The sequence below is a fragment of the Ursus maritimus genome, unplaced genomic scaffold (assembly GCF_017311325.1).
Source record: "Ursus maritimus isolate PB19 unplaced genomic scaffold, ASM1731132v1 scaffold_15, whole genome shotgun sequence".
Lineage (NCBI taxonomy): Eukaryota > Metazoa > Chordata > Mammalia > Carnivora > Ursidae > Ursus > Ursus maritimus.
Genome location: NW_024423897.1, coordinates 30632009 through 30646961, shown reverse-complemented (window position 1 = coordinate 30646961; position 14953 = coordinate 30632009). Strand labels below are relative to the sequence as shown.

Here is a 14953-nt window from a genome sequence, read left to right as displayed (position 1 = left end):
ACAGTGAGATAAATTTCAGGAGTAAATACACACACACACACACACACACACACACACGCACGCGCACACACACACATACACACGCGCGGGCTCACTCTCCATCACACACAGTTCTCAAACATCAGACACAGCTAGCTACCCTGCCTTTCATCACTTGGCCTGAAGGTGGGACTCTTCAGTCATTCAGAAGGTCCTGGTTTCCACAGAGGGTCTGTTTCCTCTGAGACTGGGGACCTGAAACTCAAGATTTCCCCACACTTTGTAGCTGAGTCTATGCAAGCTTTATAGGACTACCATTCCAGCAGTGAAGAGAATGTTTCTAATCCTTAACATTTTTCTCTCCTTAGCAGAGACTGTGGAACCCTGGTAAACCAATTAGAAATTCCTCCGGCTTTATTAAAAAGAGACAAGTTGCTCCCTAATAAATGTGTGGAAAATACTTACCAGACAAACCAGATTTTTTTTTTTAATGTTAAAGGGACTGCAAATAGGGCATCTCAAAGGCTACAGTTCCAGTTCTAAGCTCTAAAGCCTTTTCAGGAGGTTGTTTAACCAGATGCCAGAATCTCAAAGACATGGATGTTTTGACAATATATTTTTGGGGTTTTTTGGTTTTTTTAATAATAATTTTTTACTATGTTATGTTAGTCACCATACAGTACATCCCTAGTTTGACAATATATTTGTTCTTAAAATTTTTTTTCTAGAGTCTACCCATCTCCACTTCCATCATTCTTCCATTGCTTTTCCCCAGCCTGACTCACACTTTACCTTATCTTGTCAGAATTCACCAGCTTAGTTAGCTTACTATTCATGTTCATGGAAGTTAGGTGTCTCTAGGGTGTTCGGTGAGGTACAATGGTGAAATCCGTATAATGTTTGAGCAAAGGGGGACAGATGTTGACTTGAGAGGCATTTTGCTGCTGCTACTATCTCTGGTCAAGTAGGCCTACAACCCACAGAGAGGAAGGGCTGGACAGCCAACTGAGATACAGTAGGCCAGGTTTCAAGATTTACCATCAATTTCTAATTCATTTATTGAAAATGTGCATTTCGTTTGCTATCTGTGCCCTGTCACTGGTCTAGCCCAAGTTTGTTGTTTACAATGATATACAGAACTTTCTTCACTGTAGCTACCCATTTACCTCCTTAAACCAGAACACAATTTCACTGAGTTTTTTTAGACCACAAAGAGGCTACACTGAACTCCACCTGAAGGGAAGAATTATAACGGAAGACTTTGTGGAACACCTGGGTGCCTCAGCTGGTTAAGCATCTGCCTTTGGCTCAGGTCATGATCCCAGGGTCCTGGGATCAAGTCCCACATTAGGCTCCTTGCTCAGCAGGGAGCCTGCTTCTCCCTCTGCCTGCAGCTCCCCCTGCTTGTGCTCTGTCTCTCTCTCTCTCTCTCCCCGACAAATAAATAAGTAAAATCTAAAAAAACAAAGGGGTGGGGGGGAGATTTTGCAAAAAAAAGAAAAAAAATATATATATATATGACCTGTAAGAATGACTTAATGAGAATTTTTAAACCTGACTCAGTTTAATGTCAAACCAGTAAAAGTTCAAACTAAATCAACAAAATTATATCCAAATTCTACTACTCAGCCTCAAAGATTTTTTGGAAGGGTGTATGAGTTTTTATCCCATGACTGTTGACCATGCTACGTTTTCTTTACAAAGGGACATTCATGATAACATGAAAATATTTTTATCCATCTTTATGTTAACTAGATTTCCCAACCCTGGTTATCTAGATTCTCTACTTAGGGTCAGCATAATCATTTATTAAGACATTATCTGAGAATCTCTAAGGTACTGCCCAGGCATTTGGGACTTTTAAAAAGCTCTCCAGGTAATCTTAACATGCAGCAAGATTAATCTTGTTTGGGTGTTCTTTGCTTTTTCTTAAAAATTATTTCTTGAAGAAAGACTTCTCTATCTTGAGTTATACAAAGAATATACTTAAATTACAGATTATATGTTTAAAAATATAATGGATTATGCTTATATTTGTAGAAATAATTGTTTTTAGTTGTTTAGCTAGAATGTTCTCGATAACTTTCTTTTTAAACTTGATTCAGTTTGATGCCAAACTAGCAAGAGTTCAAACTAAATCAAAATCATATCCAGATTCTACTGTTTTGCCACAGAGTATCTACAGAAGGGTATGTGAGATTTTCTTCCATAGCTGTTGCTTAAGAATACATTTTCTTAGTCTGTTTCTATAAAAGCTATCTAGTATTTACTAACAATATACTTAACGTTTTTCTTAAAATATGATCTTGGGTTTTGAATAATCTTTAAAAGTCACTTTCAGTCGGGGGCACCTGCATGCTCAATTAAGCATCAGACTATTGGTTTCAGCTCAGGTCATGATCTCAGGGTCATGAGATCGAGCCCTACATTGGGCCATGTGCTCAGCATAGAGTCTGCTTGAGAGAGTCTCTCTCTCCCTCCCCCTCTCCCCCTCCCCGCTGAGCTGCTCACACTCTCTCTCTCTCTGTAAAATAAATAATTAAAACTTTAAAAGTGACCTTCAATTTAAAATAATAAATTTTAGCAGTAAATTAAACCATTAGAGAAGTCGTTTGACTCTGGGCCATCTAAGGAATTCTATAATATATTCTGAACTCGGGCTGACCTACTATTCTGACGTTATTTAGGCACTCAAATAATAGGTTTTTTGTTCAACTCCTCCTTAATGGTTTATAACTTCAAACTATATAGGGAGAAGGGAATGGACTAGAACAAATGGTACTAATACGTATTTTGGTATCCCTATTCCAGTTTTACTCCATAAGCCTCCTAAAAATAAGATTATAAACCTTTCAAAATAAGCTGTCTTTAAAAATATCTACTTAAGCCAGAAATGCAGTTTTTGTTGTTGTCTTGTTGTTTCTTGTGTTTAATCTTACTGTTTATGAATTGCAGTACAAAGTCTTTCTGCTTTATTTAGAAACTTCAACATCTTCAAGAAGAAAAAAACAAGGAGATTGCAGTTCTTCGTAATACCATTCACGATTTAGAGCAACGCCTCTCCCTTGGCAAAGATTCTCAATTTAAACCTACTGGCAAAGGTTCTTTGCTTAAGCGTAGACGTTTTTGAGTAGGACAGCAAACTCATCAGTGGCTACTTAATTTCTTGAAAAGCAGTTGAAATTTTACTTCTGTCATTAATATAACATACCGTCTAAATAATAACAATGAAAAAAACGAGAGCTTTAAACTTTTTAAATTGAGTTTATTTTAACAAATCCACATTTGGCCAATTGTGTACCACATTCTTGCTTAATAGTATTAACCATAGAGGAGTTCAGGTTTATAGGACTTGGTTTACCTATTGAACCATCATTGCCTATGGAAATACTTTCTAAGCAATCAAGAGATAGACAACATTCTTTTATCTTTTCCATTACAACTTTCAAGACAATCTCAACTTTAAGAGTGTGATATAATGCTAGATAAAGAAAACAAGATATAAGGGCTTCATTCATATGTGATAGTAAAAATCAAGATATGACTCTTAGACACACAAAGTATAAATGGATATTTAAAATGTAGTCCTAGCAAAATATTCATGTGTCAGTATTTCTGGAACTTAAAAGACAGAGTTCACTGAGTCCTTTAAAGGTTTAATCAGTTAAAAATGTAAGATTAAAAAGACAAAGATAATATATTTTTGAGAAATAAGTAAAGAAAAAAATGGAAAACATGTCTTTGTTGTTCTTTCTCCATTCTAAATTGCTAACTATCCAGCAGAAACCCCTAGGTCATAGTTTACGTCTCTGTTCTCATTAAAGCAAGTAGAATGCTGGAAAAAGAAAAAGAAAAACATATTAACCAAATGCTGCAATCACCTTTATAATAAAATAATGAAAATATGGTTTGGGTCAAAATTTCTTTGACTTAAATTTTAAAATTTGGAAGCCAATATAATAGATTTCTCCATGTTTGTACAAATCCAATTCTTATTTTTGGATCATTATTAGGTGGCTTATAAAATGCTGGAAATGAAATTATCTAGACTGACTTGGGGAGTATATCTTATTTAAGTATTTAGTATGAAGGTCATTTTCACATTTTGGCCTTATATTTTCAGCTTCAATTGGTGCTGGCTTCTGTGGGCTGAAGCTGCTGACTTGCTTGTCAGGCAGCTAGAGGCAAACGTCACTGTCAGGATTCAATGACGTTCTCCTCTGCCAGAAGTCCCTGTCAGCTGCATAAAGAGGGGAGGGTTTCTTTACATTGTCAGGTGATTGCAGACCCTGTTTTTTCAAATATCAGATGTCGACAGTGTCAGCATCAGCTGCTAGGGGCCAACCCTGAAACTTTAGGCAATTTGCAGAGTAACTGATTTATACAGCCCTTTCGTCAGAGCTGCTTTTGTGGGACCGGAAGTTGTAAATTTTCACTTCCGGCTGGCATATCTCAGTTCTCGGGGTGGCCCTGTCTTTGGTGGTTCTTGAGCTTATGGTGGCGATGAAGGCCTCGAGGAGCGGGATGCTCCCGAGCCTGTGCTGTTTCTGGTTGCTGATCCTCTGAAAGCTCATCGTTCCCATGATGCGGATGCCCGTGCTTGTGCTGGTGTTGGTGGTGTTGGTTGTGGTGGTGGTGGTGGTGGTGATGTGGCAGGGGAGCCTCTGTTGTGGTTGCCACAGTAGCCGAAGATACCATTTTACAGAAGTCTTCAGCTTCCTGGGTCTAGAACAAATTTATAATGACTTAGCCACAAATGTATAGATTTAGCAGGAGTGCACAAAAAATGATTTGTAGAACTAAAATATGTAAAATTCAAACCAGTTAATCAGTTTTGAACTGGCTCTGTTTTCCTAGCGTCGTGTTCATGAGATAAAAATTTGGTATCGGTTCCAACACCTCGACTTTTTATTAAAATTTGGTTCCCATCATACCTAATTATAAACTGCTTCTTGTGCAAAGTCTGCACCTAATCACAGAATCCTCAAGCATCTTACAAGGGAATTAATATTAATGTTTTGCAAATAGATAAAATAGAGCACAAGACAGTTAAAATTCAACAATTCACCTAAACTGCTACACTGGTTAAATCAACAGCAGATTTCAAATTTTCCTTATCAAGAGCATTTCCTAAATTTTTAAGAATTCCGAAGAAGAATTTGAGAGATACATAAGGCTTAAAGAGAAAGCAAACCACTATACTTACATCTGCAGAAGCAAAACTAAATAAACTGCTTAAAGAACTGACATTGATTGCAGTAAAGTCAAACAAATATCAAATCTTAGAAGCAGCTGAACTACATGGAATCTCTCACACCTGTGTCGATCTAGTATTCTATTCAAATTTAGTGATTTATTCTGAAGCAAACTAATTTCTCTCTGATAATTCAAAAATGCCAATAAACTCCGCTCAAAATGACTAGTTTTTCCTGCCTCAGCTTATGCCAGGAAATGTTTTGAACTTCACTAGTTTTGTTACTGTGTCCCTACTGGAGGGCTGTGGGCTGCAAGGAGCAAATTCCTGCCCATCTTCCAATAAGCAAGAGATTCCATGCTGCATCAATCTAGTTAATTTGCTCCAAGTCTTTTTTTATTGTTTTGTGCACCCACAAGTCATAGGCTCAAAGCTTACGGTGTCATGTGAAACTTCTACCTAAAGTGATTTGCAGGTAAAGTTGGTGAGTCTTTGGTCTCTCAAACTGATCTTCCAAGTGTTATGGTTCATTGTTTTGAAAAGTTAAAAATTCCACTGGATTTTTGCATACAGTTATTAAATGATACATATTTTGGTTATTTCTGAATTTTGAGAATTCAATGCAATTTTTAAAGTTTGTATTCAAATTCCAGTCAGTTAACATACAGTGTAATATTAGGTTCAGGTGTACAATGTAGTGAGTGATTCAACACTTACATACAAGACCTGGTGCTCATCACAACAAATGAATTCCTTAATCCCAGCATTTAGTTAACCCATCCCCCACACCCACCTCCCCTCTGGTAACCATCAGTTTGTTCTCTGTAGTTAAGAGTCTGTTTCTGATTCTTGGTTTGCTTCCCCCCGTTCTCCCCCTTTGCTCATTTGCTCATTTCTTTCTTTTATTTTTTTCCAAGTTTTTACTTAAATTCCAGCTAGTTAACATTCAGTACAATATTAGTTTCAGGTATAGAATTTAGTGATCCATCAGGTACATATAACACCCAGTGCTCATCACAAGTGCCCTCCTTAATGCCCATCACTTGTTTAACCCATTCCTCGCCACCAACTACCTCCCCTCCAGCAACCCTCAGTTTGTTCTCTATAATTAAGGGTCTTTTTCTTGGTTTGCCTCTCTTTTTGTTTTCCCCATGTTCATTTGGGGTTTTTTTCTTAAATTTCACATATGAGTAAAATCATGGTATTTGTCTTTCTCTGATTTATTTCACTTAGCATAATACTCTCTAGCTCCATCCACACGATCGCAAATGGCAAGATTTCACTCTTTTTAATGGCTGAGTAATATTCCATTACACACACACAAACACCCCCCCCATCTTCCTTATCCATTCATCAATTGAGAGACACTTGGATTGTTTCCATAATTTGCTTATTATAGATAATGCTGCTATAAACATAGGGGTGCATGTATCCTTTTGAATTAGCATTTTCATATTCTTTGGGTAAATACCCACTAGTGCAATTCCTGGATCATAGGGTAGTTCTATTTTTAACTTTTTGAGGAACCTCCATACTGTTTTCCAGAGTGGCTGCACCAGCTTGCATTCCCACCAACAGTGTAAGACGGTTCCCCTTTCTCCACATCCTCACCAACAGCTGTTGTTTCTTGTGTTATTGATTTTAGCCATTCTGACAGTTGTGAAGTGATATCTCATTGTAGTTGTAATGTGTATTTTCCTGGTGATGAGTGATATTGCGCATCTTTTCGTGGGTCTGTTGGCCGTCTGTATGTCTTCTTTGGAAAAAATGTCTATTCTTGTGTTCTGCCCATTTTTTAATTAGATTATTAGGGTTATTTGGTGTTGAGTTTTTAGAAGTTCTTTATATATTTTGGATACTAACCCTTTATCAGATATGTCATTTGCAAATACCTTCCCCATTCCATAGGTTGCCTTTTAGTTTTGTTGATTGTTTCCTTCACTTTTGAGAATTTAATACTATAAACAATTTGATAAACTTAGTAACAATTTGATAAGTGTTTAAAATATACTACATAATGTTCTAAATGTTCAAAGATTGGTAGTAGTAGTCTAATTTCAAAAAACCAATTACTATATTTTATTGATCCTACAATGTATTTTTTTCACACTTTAATGCCTTTAAAATCAGAACGCATCCTACTGTTGATGGTGTTGTAACATTGTGTCCTACCTTAACTGACAGCATTTTTTTAAATAGTACATAAAATAATGTGTCATTTAATTGATGGCATCTAGGATGCAATGAAATAGAAAAACTCGAATTTGCTCTGGCATATCAGATATATATGGTATATTATTCCTATTTACAGGTGGTTCATAAATTTAAAGCATGTTATGGGAACTGTTTCTGCCTTTGTTTCAATATAACTGGGTATATTTATAACTATTAGGCACTTGCAAAAATGCAAAATATTAAAATAATCCCAGAATATGAGGAATCAACATAGATAGCATTTATTAAGCACTTAGAAGTTAGACATTGAGTTAATACTTTATTTGCATTATCTCAGTCCCCCCTCTTAAAAGCAGTAGAATAAGCTTCATAGGATTATAATGAAGATTAGAATGTGAAAAAATTATATAACTAGAGTAATTAACCTGTTGTGCTTCATAACAACTAAATTAGTTAACTAAATAATTCATTAAAAATTGAGATGGCTTTCTTTACACCTGGAAGATTCTGAAAGATGTACAGCTCACAAATAAAATTCAGACTTATTCTTAGGGGTGTCTGGGTGGTTCAGGTCATGATCCCAGGGTCCTGGGATCGAGACCCACCCTGGACTCCCTGCTCAGCGGGGAGCCTGCTTCTCCCTCTCCCTCTGCCTACCACTCTGCCTACTTGTGATCCCTCTCTTTCTCTCTCTCTGTCAAATAAATGAATAAATAAAATCTTAAGAAAAAAAGAATTATTTTTAAACCTGAGTTCAAATTTTGCCAATTTGCCCTATTAAGGAAAATTGTTCAGAATTATTCTCCTTTTCAACATGGGGGGGGTTCTAGTTAATATAAATCAAAATCAATTCCTTGAGTATCTTTTTATAAACCATATTTAAATAGAGAGTTTCTCATAACAAGGAAGAAGTATTCTCACAGTTGTTAGGAGAGAAATATCAGTAACGAGTAGAAAATGTATTCCATTGTGAAATAAACACGGAAATTCTGGCTACAGAATGGGCAGACAGTGTTAAAGGCTTCATGGAAAAGCTGATAGTCTTACATCCTTGACAAATTAAGTAGGTATCTGGGCCCCAATTCCATTTCAGGTAATGCCATGAATAAGCTTTGCTGTCGGTATGCTCTTGTGTGAACACATTCAGGATATTACAATAATGTTATTTTATGTTGGCTGAATTCCTTGAGTGCTTTGAACATATGCCACATCATTTGGTGGTATTTGAAATATGTGATCTATGCTGATTTTTGTTTTCAAAACTCCTGCTAGATAAAAGCGATACGATCTTGAAAAGACGGCTTATAGTGTATGTTACATAACAGAAAGAGTATGTAATTATAAAAATTACTGTTGTAGTTTATTCTTGGTATAACCAACAGAAACACTGACTAGCTAATTGGTCTTAAAACAACACTAACTTATTTAGATAGCTCTTAAAAGATTTTCTTTTTTCTCCCAGTAAAAATAATTGAGAAAAATAAAATACCATGAGGGAGCAGTTTCCACATTTCTCTTCACAGTAAGCCATCTTAATGGCTTCTTCTACATACGGGAAAGTTAGGAAGGAGTAAGGCAAACCAAGATGATGCACGAGACGGCCACATCTAAAAACAAAAGGACAAACACACTATCATTACAATATTTTCTGTACAGTGAGCGTACGTAAGCAGTTTAGGATAGGTATTATTGGTTTAATGGTCTTATAACAAAGACCCACCCATTCACAACTTCAGTAAATTTCCTTGAATGGGGTCTCGGATGAGCTCTGGCACTGAATACCAGCTTCGGTCACAGCAAGACCACAGTGAGTCTAATACTAGCGTTTCAAAGTGTTCTAGATAATGCCACTAATAATATCAAAACTACGTAGTTTAGTCACTGTGACTTAGTCAAATACATTTGGTAAGAGACATAAATTCTGCCAATGCCCAAACCACTGACCTATCATCAACTGGGCTCTGCAAATCACATGAGGTTTTCATAACTACTACGGCAGCACTAATTCCACACAACAAAAAAATCACAGCATGACAAAAAAGATCCTCGTGTCTTGGCCAGTAACCCATTTATTTAAAAAATATATCTGATGCAACAAAAATTTCAGCATAATGAAAAAAATGGAATTACAATACTTGGTTTTCTCAGAAATGGAGGAGTTGAAATGTCCTTCTTGCCCACATTTTACCCAGGCTATGTGCTATTATGTGAGTATCAAAGAGCTACGCTTTGCAACTATCTAAATTAGAAGTTTGCGTCCAAAAAGAATACATACTATTAAAAATATGTAGAGTAAGATGAAGTAGGGCTTAGGCCTACACAGACTCTGGCTACCATTTCTGAAGAATCCAAAGAAAACAGCACCAACTACTCATGTTGGTCATATCAAAGAATGTGAGCATCGAGGTTCCCTCAAATACAAAAGTTTTCATCATTCAAGGAACCAAAAGCAGATTTATGCAGATTAGACCTAAGTGAGTAACACACTTTACAGTTCAGAAATCCAGGTATGTTGCTTTTAAACTTAATCAGATTAGAGATAAGCAAGTGCTCTGTGAAGTACAGTCATTCATCTACAAATTTGCAGGTTAGAATTGTATCGGATATACAAATTGCTCCTTCTTTTTCAGAATGCCAATCTACTGGGGGGGAAAGTATAGTCAATTTTCTGTACTTCCCTACTAGAATGGTGAATTCTTTCGCACAAAAGGAAGTCATTTCAAAAACATAAAACCAAATATTTTAAAGTGCTCACTCTGAGTATCTGGTAATAAAACAAAAGAGGTGTCTTATTTTAAATCACTCCCTTTTAAACTAAATGCAAGGCAGGTTATATTTTAATTTGGGGGGTGTGTGTGTACACACCTGTCATACACGAGGAAGTCATCCTTTTTCCCATTTAAGAGCGTCCAGACATCTGTTTGGTTTTCTTCTTGTTGATAAACAGGAATATGCTCTGAAACCTTATTTTTAAGATGCATATATTTTAATTGAGAAGGAAGTCCTTGATGATTAACAACCACATAAGAGATGTTCAAATAGCCTTCTTTCTCCAGTTTTACTCGCAGGTCTTCCAATCTGTATTTGGGAAAAATACAAAAAAGGAATATCTCGTTTACTTTATTAGTGACTTCTCTCTCCTCACTATTTTTTACATGAAACTCTTTTACTATTTTTTACTTATATCTCTTCTTTATATTGTTGTAAAAAACTAAAACTTATGTTTTTTCAATTATTGATGGAGGACCTGTGCTCAGTTAAAACCTTATGCTAAGTAATTGCACAAGCAATAGCTCATTTGGTCCTCAAATTAATCCTACAAAGCATGTACTTTTTAATCCATCTGACAGAGAATTCTACCCAATAAATACTTACTGAATAACCCAACAAATATAAATATATTTGTTACACATATAATTTATATCTACATATATATATTTGTGAAATGACACAAGACTTTCAGTGGCAAGTCTGATGTTGATTCTATTCCAGCAAAGCACTCTCATTTGCTTCCTTCCTCTGTCAAAATAACTAACACATTAGCAGGATTACATTTTAGAACATTTCATTACATAAGTAATGCAGGTTTAGTAGGACATTATAAAATACAGGTCCACAAAATGAAGAAAAGTTTTCTATAATCCCAGGAAAACCACTATAAATATTTTGGTGTATATCCTCCTGGTATGCTTTCTTCTAACATGTTTTATGCAAACACATCCAGTTTTTCTAAAAATGTGATTTAATAAACACAGCTTTTCCATTTCTATGTTTATTGTATGCATGTGTGTATGTAGTCCATAGCTGTGGCCTGGAGCAATCCCGGAGCACAGAGAGACGCACCTGGATGCCTGCAGAATGCACAGGTATCAGCTGGCTTGAAGAAGAGCCACCACGGTCACAGACCCACCCGAGTTCAGCATTGGACTTTGATCCCCTATGCTCCAGGCTGGAGGTTGCTTGCAGAAGGAGCTTTGTCCCTGGCTCTCTGTTCCTCCCCAGGGGAGGAGACAGAGAGCCAGGGCAAGCCCCAAGCTTCTCCACATCACTGGGGTTGTCCTGTAAAAGAAGAAACCTTTCTGTCATCTTTACAAGCAATTTCACAGTCATAACCAGGAACTGCTATTAAATCCAGCCAGTGCAGTTCCCCTTCCTATCAGCAGCCAACCCCAGGGATTCTATCCCAGTGGTACTGGGCTGTGATGTTGGGCCTCACCTCCCTGCTCCAAATCTTCCCAGAAGGGGTTAAAAAATCAGCCACAGGCAGGGGAGTTGTCAAAGCATCTGTTAACTACCTGGCTTGGCAGGAAAGTTTAGTAAGTGTGCTAAGTGCTATGGAGATCTGCCTCAACAGGCAGCCAAGTACTCCTTAGAAGAAGACAAAGGTTTAGAAAAATTTTGAGACTGTGGCTTCTATAACCAAATAACATTCTGCAAACATGATTTCGTTTTTATTGAGATGCGGGGCACCCTGGTGTCTCAGTCTGTTAAGCGGTTAAGGGTCTGCCTTGGGCTCAGGTCATGATCCCGGAGTCCCGGGATCCAGCCCCATATCAGGCTCCCTGCTGAGTGGGGAGTCTGCTTAGCCCTCTGCCCCTCCCCCATCTCATGGTCTCTCTCTCTCTCTCTCTCTCTCTCTCTCTCTCTCTCTCAAATAAATAGGAGCTTGGAGATGCAAGTTCTGACTGCTGCTTTCTACCCTCCACCAGTCTAAGAAAGGAAAGGGTAAGCAGGGCATTCTGTACAGAAAGAAGAGCCAGCATGAAAGGGAACCCAGGAAGAAAGGAGGCGGCAGTGAGGGCAATTTGCCAACATGAAGGCGGCTCAGGTGGGCCCTTAGCTCTGCAGGTTCAAGCATTCTGTATTGCTAAGTCTCTGGGGTACGGCTCCCTTTTGTTCCTCTTCTTCTTTAAAGTCTAGCTCTATGTTAACAATAAGAGATTTGAATCTTTTCAGGTATAAAACTGCCTGCCAAAATGTTACTACCACATCCGAGGTAAATATACCATTCCAAACTTATTGCAATTTACACTCCGTCTAGCTATTGGCTACCTTGACTTTCAGGAAGTTTCTGTGACTAGATGGCAAGCTCTTGGGTAAAAAGGTGCCCCCCTCTAGTAGAAAAGTTCAGTATCTGACCAGAAATATGCCCACACTAAGGCTAACTCTCCCAGCAGAGAGGTACACCTAACACAGGGAATCTGCAGAGAGGTAGTAAAAATAAGAAACCCATTCAGCAGAGATGAGCAGAAAAAGAAAAATCCACCCAGGAACAGGCTCATTCTTATATAGAAGTCTGTGGAGAGAGATCAGGACGACATTCTAGAACTGTGAAGTTGGCCCACTTTCAGGCACTAATCTGGCACAAGAAAGTAAAAGTACTTTTGGGGAGGCAGGGGAGGGAAAGAAGGTGGGGAGCTAATGACAAGTTACCTAGAGTGAGCCCAGAATTAAGATGGGTGTAGAAAGGCTAAAATCAGATTGACTGGGGCTCTGGCACACTGGGAGACATAGACAGAATTTTTAAAAACCGGACTAACTTTCACATCATTTAAGACCACAAAATTCCTACCTATATAGTTAGGCTCTCGATAAGAGCCTAACTAAAAGAAAAGAGGGAAAGTAAGTGATTTATTAAGGCCATCCCAACTATTCTAATATTTTTAAGATTCTAATATTTTAAAATAGAGGATATATCTGGACTAAATCTAGGGAATTTCTTTAGGCTGGTATTTATATTGATGGCACAGTTACCCTTGTTATAACTACCACTCATGGAGCTTTTGCAGAACTCTACACGGCTGGAGCACTTCTCTATACCCTGTCAGTCAATCCTTACAACTGCGTGACCCACATCCCCTTCTGCAGCTCAGGAAACCATGGCTGAAAGTCCACACAGGTAGTAAGTCACGAAAGAGACTGGATTCAAACCAGTTCTGCTAAATCCAAACCGTGACCTCTTAGCTATTAGATAAATTACCTTTAACAACCACAGTAGCCAGGGTTTTATTTGTTTATGCCCGAGGACGGCAAAGAGAACATCAAAACAATTCACGCTGTTTTGTTTCTTACTAGAATGGAAGAAGATCCCCTACTTTCTACAATATAATTTCCATAATTACAGAATTTTAGAATCTTCAGCATAAATTCAGCACTTGGTATCCTCACTTCACCATATACATACCCTTTCAAGGGGCTAAGTAGTAAATATAAATAAAAAGACGTTTTCCCTTATGTCCCTCACTTAGTTTTTTGATGAAAAAAGACATAAAACCATTGGCAGAGGGTAGTGGATTACGGAGTTCACACAAATTTTCTTCTATTGTATAATCAATAGGCTGTTCAACTTTGTTCTCTTAAGATCATTTTTGGCATAATAAACATCTGATTATAGTTATAGCTATCAGATAGCTATGTAAAAATAATGAAGATAAATAACTCAATTGGAATTATTGGAAGCTGTTGGAAGTAGTTGTAAATTTCACTAATCCCACCACTTTGCAATCACGAAACTAGATATTTGGCCACATGCAGGCTTACATCTGTTTTAAATTCCCCATTAAAAGGCAAAATATGCAGAAAATTTCTCCCTGAACTTCAGGCTGGCATCTGAGGGTCCTTCCTCATTCACCTGAAAGTACCTGCTCACCTTGCACACTGCAAAACCTTGCATTTCACCACAGGCCACCTGGGTTTTAACTCTTTGAAGGGCGACCACTTCCGCACAGTGGACAGACCCTGCTCCCCCCACCCCCCAGCCCAGCTCTTGTGTCATATTTTGTTTTGTTTTCTGAAACTGCTCACAGTATCCCTAGACATTTCTATAGCACTGCAGAATGGCCATATCTCGGTCTCCGCCCTTCAAACCCAGGGGCTGATTCTTCCAGAGTTCTCACTATGCATTTCAGCAGGACAGAGTTAAGCTCGAACACAGAATATCGCCTCTAACAACACAACTCTTTGCAGAGCAACCGCGTTGGATTTCTCCAGCCTCCCCTGCTCCCATCCTCGTCCAGCAGACAGGGCAGAAATCAGAAAGGACTGCCTCCTGCCCACAGCAGAACCTCACCTACCCCACCCAAATCCAGAATCTTTGTTTTCTTTCCTTTGTATTTTTATTTTATTTACCCATCTCCCCTTTTAAAACTCTGTCCTAAGGACAGAAACATTTTATCAGACTCGAAATCAAATTATTTATCAAACTCTAAAAGAATCAGATATTGGAAAACACAAAGTTCCTACTTACACAACCCTTGGGAGCAGCCGGCTTCCTCTCTCTTTGCTCAACTCTGCGGCTCCTGGAAGCCGCAGCCAGAAGCCCTGATATTTATAGTCCTGTTGTTTACCTCTCTCCAGCGAGAGTCCAAAGTTCATTGCCCGCTCTGGCTTTGACATTGCAAGCTGAGCAAACCCTTGAGCAGATCTTCATAAACAACTTAAAAGAAAATAGCAAGTGCTGCCAAGCATAAAATGGGGAGAAAGTTTTTTTGCAATTACTGATTTATTCCCTATCCTTTTTAGTCACCCCAGTATCTAGGATTTAATGGTACAGTCGGGGGCGGGAGGAAGGGCTAAGGGTAAAAGGGCCTCCAAGTCATGTTCTTT

At 38.0% G+C, this 14953-nt stretch overlaps 2 protein-coding genes across 2 annotated transcripts in view; one reads left to right on the top strand and one right to left on the bottom strand.

Moving 5' to 3' along the window:
• Positions 1 to 4019, top strand: part of CCDC152 (coiled-coil domain containing 152) — a 31701-nt gene extending 27682 nt beyond the window's left edge. Inside the window, exons 8-9 of the mRNA XM_008692583.2 lie at positions 2085 to 2168; positions 2960 to 4019. Of these exons, the coding sequence (XP_008690805.2) occupies positions 2085 to 2168; positions 2960 to 3109 (234 nt within the window). The 3' untranslated portion in view covers positions 3110 to 4019. The remainder of the gene's footprint in view (positions 1 to 2084; positions 2169 to 2959) is intronic.
• SELENOP (selenoprotein P) lies at positions 3224 to 14739 on the bottom strand. The gene is made up of 5 exons (XM_008692584.2): positions 14595 to 14739; positions 11192 to 11407; positions 10214 to 10426; positions 8838 to 8955; positions 3224 to 4704 (listed from the first exon to the last, which is right to left on the bottom strand). Exons 1-5 carry the CDS (start codon positions 14720 to 14722, stop codon positions 4078 to 4080), a joined length of 1302 nt encoding a protein of 433 aa, XP_008690806.2. The 5' UTR covers positions 14723 to 14739; the 3' UTR covers positions 3224 to 4077.
• Between the last annotated feature and the right edge of the window lie 214 nt (positions 14740 to 14953).